The sequence below is a fragment of the Drosophila ficusphila genome, unplaced genomic scaffold, assembly GCF_018152265.1.
Source record: "Drosophila ficusphila isolate 14025-0441.05 unplaced genomic scaffold, ASM1815226v1 contig_436, whole genome shotgun sequence".
NCBI lineage: Eukaryota > Metazoa > Arthropoda > Insecta > Diptera > Drosophilidae > Drosophila > Drosophila ficusphila.
In genome coordinates this window covers 647,173-656,466 of record NW_025064352.1, presented here as the reverse complement: position 1 = coordinate 656,466, position 9,294 = coordinate 647,173, and the positions used below count along the sequence as shown (strand labels likewise).

The 9,294-nt window shown below is 39.5% G+C and overlaps 2 protein-coding genes across 3 annotated transcripts; one reads left to right on the top strand and one right to left on the bottom strand.

The window, feature by feature from the left end:
• Window positions 1-6,628: 6,628 nt before the first annotated feature.
• LOC108098180 (protein CDV3 homolog) lies at window positions 6,629-7,594 on the top strand. Its single transcript, XM_017200913.2, is given in 2 exon segments — window positions 6,629-6,770; window positions 6,773-7,594. Coding segments are annotated over 2 exon segments (735 nt in total). The 5' UTR covers window positions 6,629-6,712; the 3' UTR covers window positions 7,450-7,594.
• A 369-nt stretch (window positions 7,595-7,963) lies between these two features.
• Window positions 7,964-8,479, bottom strand: LOC108098185 (male-specific sperm protein Mst84Da). 2 transcript variants are annotated; one of them, XM_017200919.2, is made up of 2 exons: window positions 8,361-8,479; window positions 7,964-8,287 (listed from the first exon to the last, which is right to left on the bottom strand). In XM_017200919.2, exon 2 carries the CDS (start codon window positions 8,279-8,281, stop codon window positions 8,099-8,101), a length of 183 nt encoding a protein of 60 aa, XP_017056408.1. In that variant the 5' UTR covers window positions 8,282-8,287; window positions 8,361-8,479; the 3' UTR covers window positions 7,964-8,098. The 2 variants fall into 2 exon arrangements, with proteins under 2 accessions (XP_017056408.1, XP_017056409.1); XM_017200920.2 differs by having other exon boundaries at window positions 8,367-8,437.
• Window positions 8,480-9,294: the final 815 nt, after the last annotated feature.

The window sequence follows — 9,294 nt, the reverse complement described above, 5'->3', positions numbered from 1 at the left end:
AATATTTATTAAGGATAAAGTATTCTTTGAATTTGAATTAATTCAGTCATAAACACTTTATCAGTTTATCTGATAGATACACAACATAGTTTAAGGACTACAAAATCACTTAAATAATGCAGATGCTAAAGTAAAAGTTAACAACTCGGCTCAAAAGCAAGTAGCATATAATTGTCCTTCCCCTCTCGAAATCCTGAAATGTCCCCCCAGACTCGACGCTTCTGTCATCGCTGCATTATAATTATTGTATCTACGTATAACGTTGCGTGCCCATGTAAGTTTGTATCTGCGAGCGCAAACAATGGAAATTACACTTGAGTTGGCACCGACGAGTGCTGTCTCACTTGAGTCCTGACTGCGTTGCGTGCGCTTAAATGTTTCAATATTTGCCGTTTATTAGCTGCTATATAGTCGCAGGGGGCGGGGTCCGAGTGGGCGGGGCAGCCGACAATGGCCGACGAGGGGTGTTAAGGTGTGGCAAGTGTTTAAATGCTGAATGTGTCTGGTGTGAAGTACGAGTATACTGTCATTACAAGCGAACATTTAAATTGCCAGATGGCAATCTAAATGGAAAGCCACTTATCTGATAAATATCAACTTTAGCAACACCTATTGTGTTTTCAATTTTTGGTTTAGAATATGAGTTTCAGGCATGATCTTTGGATTAAATTAGATAAATTGCTAAATTGAAAACCAATGGTTATTGTTGTCATGTCAAAAAAACAATTTCAATAATAAATCCATCTAAAATTAAACAATATAATTTACAAGCTGTATGACATAACTACATACAAGGCAATTTCATTTAAATGTTTATAACATTAAAAGTTTTCACCTGAAACAACCTTTGCCAATTCCAAAGCACATTTACCATACATTAACACTAAATAAATTTGCATACATCCTTTTTGAAAACTAATTTAGACTTGCACCATTTTTTTTTGATATTTAATGGCAACACTGTTGCGTTTGTATTACATAAAAAAGTGTGACAAAAACCAGGCAACAACAAAAGTTTTACATTCTTTTACCCACAGATACAAAGTTATAATATGAATGCATTTAATGCTATTGCGCCCAAATTCCAACTTCGGCAAAAAATCTCAGAGGAAAAACGTTTTGCAACTCGAGGTGAATTTCCACACAGACAGCTAAGAAATAGGTTAAACTTTTGATTTAGTACAAAAAACCCCGAAAAGATTTTTTTTTGGTACTGCATTATATTTTTTGTCATTCATATTTATCTGGAATTTTTGTTTATTATTTGATTCAACACTCAAGTTAGGAACGGCTTTTTTAAATGTTTGTTTGGTTTTTATGAACTCATTTTAAACAACAACGAGCTTATGTGCATATTAAATAAATACCAAAAATATCCAGTTTATTTCTAGTTCAGACAAAGCTAAACCCCAATCAAAAAGCCAATCCCGTGGCCACCCAACAAGGGCGTCTGAAAACTTTTGTGAAAGTCAAAGCCACAGACAGCGGCAGCTTCAGTGGCAGCAAATCGAGGCAGTCAAAAATATTAATAAACCGCAAACGCTGTCTCAGAGACCCGAAATTCCCCCTTAGCCACCCACTTGGTTTGCGGAGCTCCCTTGTCGTTTTGCGAATGATATAAACCACAGGATAAAAACTCAAATATGCAGGATCGACAATTTTCCGCAGCCATGGCGGGGGCGAAAAAGAAAACTATGAAAACATCATAAATTTCCCACAGTCAGAAAAGTTTTAGAGAGAGCTGCTGACTCACCCACATACGCGTACCCACACATCCACAAACACACACTCCCACACCCACACACAAACACACACAAAGGAATCGAGAGGATTCTGAACGAAGATAGCTGATTATCCAAATGAACTTTTTGCAGGCGGAACCAGTGAAAATTGCAAAAGGCCTCCTTCCACTCACAATTAATGCCTCGATTGGAGAGAATGTTGCAGACGAAAGTGCTGGGATGAAGGGAACTCAGACCATCGCCGATTCCAGCTGAAAATCGGACCCACAAAGGTCACCGAATTACGGCACTCATTTGGCTGCTGATGGGAAAGATATAAAGTGGAGGCTACTGCACATTTTCGGATCGGTATGGGTCCAATTTCGGTTAGTCAAGTGGACCTCCTAATTGTCCCTTAATTGACTAAGCTGCTAGATACCACAGATTGTGTTTAGGCATATGTGGGCACTTACAACCTTTGGAATTTGGTAAAACAAAGGAAAAAGACTTGAATAAATATTGGATAAGAAATAGTAACTAACAAAAAAATAACTTCAATGTTTGGAGGATTCTTAGTTATGAATAAGTGAATATAAAAAAAGGTATCTTTAAGTATCAATCCTTTGATTATATTGACTATATTATTTAACAATCAGTTAAAAGAAATATTGTTATATTTTATTAATATTTTCTACCTTACTCATATGGTTCCTTTGTCACCTTCAACCCTTCTGGTCTGGTAAACATTTCTCCATGTTGTTCGAAGAACTGGCTGTTTTCAAAGGGTTTACTTAGGCCACATCCACAAGCGTAATATCCACTTAATTATCATTCGAAGAGGCGGAACGAAAACAGCAAAAACCCACAGAAGAAATTATTGTGCAGAGTGCTGCGAAAACATTATTAGCGTATGTGGGTCACAATCGCACTAGCACAAATGCTAAAAAGCACATAGACGCTTTTTGCATTTCACAGAAGTCTTGCGAAGTTGTAGAAAGCATTGTTGTTGTTGTTTTTGCAGGGTATTTTCCACAGCACACAACTTTTTGCCATAAATACAAATATACTCCATGTGGGGTGAACAAGAGTTTTCCCAGCCATTGCTGCTCTCTGGCTTATTTATTTGTTTTATTATAATAATCTGTGCCACCACTCCCAAAGGCAACACTTGTAAGCGGAAGTGCAAGTGACTGCCAACTTTTCTACTCACTTTTGGTTTGGTAAAATATTTTTGTTCTTTCCACGTGAACACCTTTTCAAGTATTTTTAAAAGCATTGTTATTTTTGCAGAAATTTATCCAAATTTGGCTGTCTGTTGAATGTTTTTAAAGTACTACTGCAAATTACATATCCAAAAATCAAACACTCTAAATTAAACAAATATTTTGCTAAGGAACATTACATGTTTCTACCGCAGATCTTTCTGAAAACGAAATCTAATAATTTAAAGTCGTTTTCCCTTATAATATTTTTACTTCTTATTCCTTCCAAGGGAAAATCGAATCACTCTGGATCAGCCTGCCACTTATCCAGACTTCTTATTGAGTGAGTCAGTCAACAACTTCTTCATCCTTGCTGAAAATCATTGATGCTTACACTCATCAACAAAGTGGAGGAGGAGATGTTGAATGTTGGAGCAAAAAAAGGAATACATCTCCCTGCAAATATTATGGCAGTGGCAATATTTACACTTTTCACGCTTTTCACGTTTCGACTGGCTTTCCATTTGTTCATTTTTGGCACTTGCCAATCTCGTTCTATCCGTATACATTTATATATATATATCTATCCATCCATCCGTCGAACTTTTCTGTGCACTTTGCCATCTTCAACGCTTCGTTTGCCGCACTGGGTTTGCCAAAATAATATTCGTAAATAATTTTTGCACCTTGATGTGATTTGTGCGCAAAAATGTTTTCCAAATGATTTGTTTGCCTAGGTATTTGCTTTTATCTGTTTTCCCCTGCTGTTGGCCAATAGACGGAGGTGAGTTCGGAAAAGCCCGGAGCAGGAGCACTCAGTGTAATTGTATTTGCCTTTCGAGCTTCCTTCGCGTCATTTTACGCCCACGCAGCGAAAGTCAAACACAAACAAATAAAGCGTTAAAGAGAAAGAGGAGCGCCAAAGAAAATAGGCGAAGGGGGAGGGGAAAGAGGCGGGAGGACTGTGGCAACGGAAGCGAGGAAAATGTGTGCCGGAAAATGGCGATGCACATTGATTAAATCAAATAAAACGAACGCAAATAAGAAAATTGGATAAAGGCAATACAACAGTTTTAGTTCGTCAATGCGAGCATATTTTTGCGTACCACAAATGGCTCTTGAGTTTCAGCAAAAGAATTCAATTCAATTCATTTTTTGCAGAAGTCTTCATTTATGGTTAGCCTTAGGGAATATTTACATACTAAAAGCTATCTAATTAAGTTAAGTAATAATATTTCGATTAAATAACTAACTAAGTATTTGCTGTTTCGAAAGGAGATATACTCTCCAGTGTTTCTCATCCGATTTCCGTGTATCACTTGTATTAATACGCCTTTCTTGCATCTTTGCAGTTGGCAACGGGGAACGTGATGCCAAGTTTCCCAGAACAACTTTGTAATTTCCCAAACAATTTTCATGGCACGCAGGCAGGCGAGCGGTGCGAAAAGCGCGAGCATGTGTAAAAGGCGGCGGGACGTGCGTGATGCGGAAAAGTCTATAATTTAAATATGTGTTGTAACACTTTGTTTTAATGGTTGTAAGTTGTGTGGCCACTACAAATTGTTGGTCTGCGACCGCTACTAACTGACTCATTGTCAGTAAAAAAAAAATGTTAACTTAACTGCGGCTGCGAGCGATAAACAGCTTTAAAGTAATCGAGTCCCATAATAAGCATAAAATATAACGCGCATATAAGCTTACAAAGTACCGAGATGAACTGGGGGGCGAAAAGTACAAAATAAAACTGGATGGTAAAGTTGGGAGTACGGAAAACTGAAAAGCGTTTTCCACTGCCACTGATGGCACCACTGATGATGTCATCAACGCCAAGCAGGGATGTTCCCGAATTATGCATCCTGGCAGATGAACATTCCCCGTTGAGGACACAAAACTCCCCGAAATCAATAACAATAACAGGAGAGTTGAGATCTGCCGCAGACGTCGCCAACTCTCCGGCCAGACGTCCCGCCAAAGTGGCGCCAATATTTTTAGCCGTCTCGCTTCCGGATTTTCCGGGGTTGATTACCTCCCCCATCCCCCCTCTCCATTCCCCTCATACGTTCGGGAAAACCACCCCCGGCTTTTCATCTCGCTTCTGTTTGTGCTGTTCCGTCTGACTTGTCATGGCTTTTTGATGGCTCTAGTTTGGGGCTTTTCTCAAATAGTTTTCACAGTTGCCCCCTCAACTTTTATGCAAGTGTGTGTTTTTTGTTTGGCTCATGTGACTCATGTTGCATAAAATATTTAAGTATGCAGTGCATAAATTCATTTACCTTAAATATAAACAGAAATATTTCTTTGAACCCAGCAGCTTTCTCAATCAGAATTTTACCTCCCTTGAGGGCAATTGAAATTTTTAATTGAAAACAGGAGCCAGAGATTGTTTCTTCTTTTTATTGTTTTTGGTATATTGGTATATTGGTATATTTTTTAGACCTGCGGTTTTTGACCAGGCTTGAACTTCACTTTGAACTCTTAATTGGCGTCTGGTGTTAATTGGATAATAATTAATTAAAGACTGACAATTGCAGGTGCGATTTCGAACCCTTGTAACTGATTGGCACTATGCATAGATAAATTAAGATACCCTTAAGACATTTTATATTAGAAGAAATGTTAAGAGATATTTTTCAATTTTTCCTTGAGTTCAAAAAACGAATATAAGTCAGCTTTGTGCATTTGTTTTATAAATGTTTAACAGTGCCCATTATCGACTAATAATTTATATTGCTTAATGGAAGTCTTTTTGAGTTTCAGTTGGTTTTCCTTTTATTCCCACATATCTTCTTTTGTTTAATACCTACTGCACCCACAGTGAAACACTCATCTGGTTGCACTAATTAAATAATAAATTTAAGTAGACGGCGTTGTAGTTGCCGTTGTAGTTGTGCACCACATATATGTGTTCGCTATCTTTTGACCAACGCATTTGTTTTATGTCATCGTCATTTCATAAAAAGCTTTTCCCATGACGACAAGGACGACCTACACTTGCATCCCGCCGCTGCATTCACGTTGCGTTCCTGTTTCTGGTAATTACTCAAGCAGACGTCGAGGATTCGAGAAGGACCTCCACTTCCCCTTTCCCCTTCCCTGTTCACCCAGAGAACCTCCCACTTGTCGGCTGGCAAACATAATGAACATATGTGACTACTCGTGACACGGAACACTGGCGTAAAAAGGCTCTCTCCACTCACACCACTCCAACTACGCACACACACACATACGTACACACACTCTCAGCCAAGTGGGCGTGTGCACTGGCTGCACAGAAGGGGCGTGGCCAGAACATTACGCGCACATAATTCTAATTAGTGGCATATGCCACCAGATAGCAGATAGCATTGCCCACAGTAACCAGTGCATAGTCTCAAATTATGTTATTATGCCTTTTGAACGACCGGATTATATTGCAAAGGTCTGAGGGAAAAAACAGCCTTCGAAGGCTTCACCAAAAATAATGTATATAAGACTTTATTATACAAGCGGAGTGTGGTATTCGGAAACCATATTTGTACATGGTTTCTTACCAGATTTTTTCAGTAAGATTTCTTTTTTATTTTCTAAGAAATCTATTTGAAATTTGTACTTATCAAAAAAATTGGTACACACCTTCATACCCAAAAAAAAAATGTACTTTATATTAACATTGAATATCAAAAGTAGGCCTTGTTAAAACCATCATAAGTTGTGTTTACCAAATTTCTTATTTTAAGTCACTCACAAACAAATTTTCGTACAATAAGGATTAAAACCAAATTGTGATAACTGGTATGAACCAATTTTAAAATGTCCAACCTTGATGATTTCTTTGCCAAGAAGGACAATAAAAAGACAAAAAAAAAAAGTCGAATTACTTGGCCACCGATGAGTTGTACAAAACGCTGGAGGAATCCGCAAAGCAAACAACCGAGGCTGGAAATGATGCCGAAAAGGTTCCAGGAAACGAATCTCAGTTGGAGGGTGGTCCCTTGGGATCCATCAAATTGCCTCTGAAACCGATAGAATTCGGCATTTGTTTCTCTGAAGAGACGGTCGACGATGAGGACGAGTGGCGCGATTTTACAGAGGAGAATCGCATGCAATATACGAGTGCCCGCCGTGGCATTCAACTGAGCCAGAGTTCCACAATTTTGTCCTCAATCGCCGGCGGCGAGGTGAAAACTCAGGATTTGGACCAACGGGATACCGGTGGCGATGGCATCGACGTGGGAGGGGATGATGGAATGCCAAATAACAATTGTCCATGGCAAAAGTTGGAAGGACAAATTCAGCAGACCCAAAAAAATTTAAGGCCTGATGAGCAGTCGGCAAAACAGGAGGATTTGTTTGAGGTCAAACGTCAAGTCTACGTACCACCTGCTTTGCGCCAGAGCCAAGGTGATTTCAATCAGCGTCATCAGGTGGAAAACCGTCCACGTAACACTCCATCCAAGATATCGGGAAAACCTCAAGCTCCCGATCTCAACAGTCCCGAGTTTTTCCCCAGTCTCAGCGGCCCTAAAACAACCAAACGCAACAAGTAACCCAGAACAGGATGGACATTTTCAATGAAATGTTCTAAGTTTTTTTTTTTATTTGCTGTTCTAAGTTTGCTGAGATCAATTATTTGTGGGAAAGTTTGGACTGCAGATCCACTCGCTCCAATAAAAATGAAAGCATAGCCCTCTGTTTTGTGGTGTTTTACTCGTAAACAAATTTGCACTCAACAGGCCCATTAGCATTACACGACTTTTTGGTTGCTCCCCGATGTGTCGTTAGCTGTAAACGAGCCAAATATTTACAATCAAATCGGTTTTAGCCCAAAATGCACCCGACGGACTGTAAGCTAAGCCAAACAGACCCCCTTTAAATTTAGTCGGCCCGAAATTTCGAAACCATTGTTTCGCCAGCTTTGTAAAACATTTAATTAAGGAGACATATTTATTAAAATAATGCATGTTGGTTCTTTAAAATATTTAGTAAATATTCACTGATGGTACTATTAGCATATTAATAATGTATATTCAAATATTTATTTAAATAAAATAAATCGTAAAATTCTCCAATAAACTCAATTTATTAACATCTATTGCTGTTGCCGACGGGAACTATGCAAACATTTTTCTTCCACTCCGCATTCCTGTTCTCGGCTTTAATTGCAGAGGGACAAACCCTACTTTCCTTCTAACCAGGCTAACAATGTCCGCCGTAGGGCCCGTAGCAGGAGCAGCATCCGTAGGGTCCACAGGGACCGCAGCAGTGGTTGATCGACCGGAACCACTGGCCATTATAGGGTCCGCACAGCAGACAGGGTCCCAGGCCGCCAGTCGGTCCACAGCAAGTGCCGGGCATCGAACACATTCCGGGGTTGCACATCTTGCTCTATAGTTTTTTTTTAACAATTTAAAAGTAATTTAATTATATACTCAGATATAAAAATTTGTTTCACTCTTACACTAGCCTGTTTACGGAAGTAGGATTTTAAGTCCGAAAAAAATTTGGTCGTCCCCCAGAGAGATGTTTTTGGTAAGAAAGATCGGAAGAGAATGAACAATAGCTATCCACGAGGAAAACTAAGTTAAAAAGTTTTAACAAAGATTTCATGGCCTTCTAGGTGAAGTTTTCATGGCTAGCTTTAACCAAGTTTTAGTGAGGAGTATAAGATATATCTTATCTTCAACTGAACTTCTTCTATTCCCAATTCTCTAATGGTTTCCAACTTTTTTATGACACTACCTGCAGAAACTCTTAAAGCATCTCCCAAATAGAATTCCACTTCATTGCTCCACTTAAAATACTCCAGTGCGTCTCCAAGGACTTCTCATTCCCTTAAACTCGCCCAATGTCATAATTTAGCCGAAGGCGCAACAAGTTGGAAAACCCGCGACTGATTTTCCTTTTGCCTCTCTCTTTTATTGTTTTACCGAGAGCAGAGTTTTCTTAAGCATTTTGTGTGCGGGCAAAGCACACAAACCTATATTTCTTCTCAGCCGGGATTCGGTCTTCTTGTTTACGGACAACAGAGCCGGGATTCGCAGTCAAAGTGAAGTAAAGTCACTTGACAAGTTTTGTCACGTGCGTCACATGTTGGAATGCCTCCCCGCCCACCGCCCGCCGCCCACTTTTCCGAGGCAAACGCCCGCCCGCCCCCTTTTCGCCTTTCTGGCTTCTGAGCATTTCAAGCAATTTTCCAGGCATGCCTTGCCGCTTCTGTCGTTGTCGTCATTTCATTGTTTCAAAATTGTTGCTCATGTTGTTCCTGTTGTTGACCCGGTTTTTCGTCTCGTTTCGTTCTTTTTTTTATTTTGTTGTTTCGCCTCACTCAGCCACGTTTCTTGGTCGGCAGCTGAATGAGCTCATGTTGGCGTAAATGTGTTTGTGATTATTTA

What these genes read in the sequence shown, in the direction of transcription:
- LOC108098185 (XM_017200919.2), bottom strand. Translation starts at nt 8,281, where the DNA reads ATGTGCAACCCCGGAATGTGTTCGATGCCCGGCACTTGCTGTGGACCG.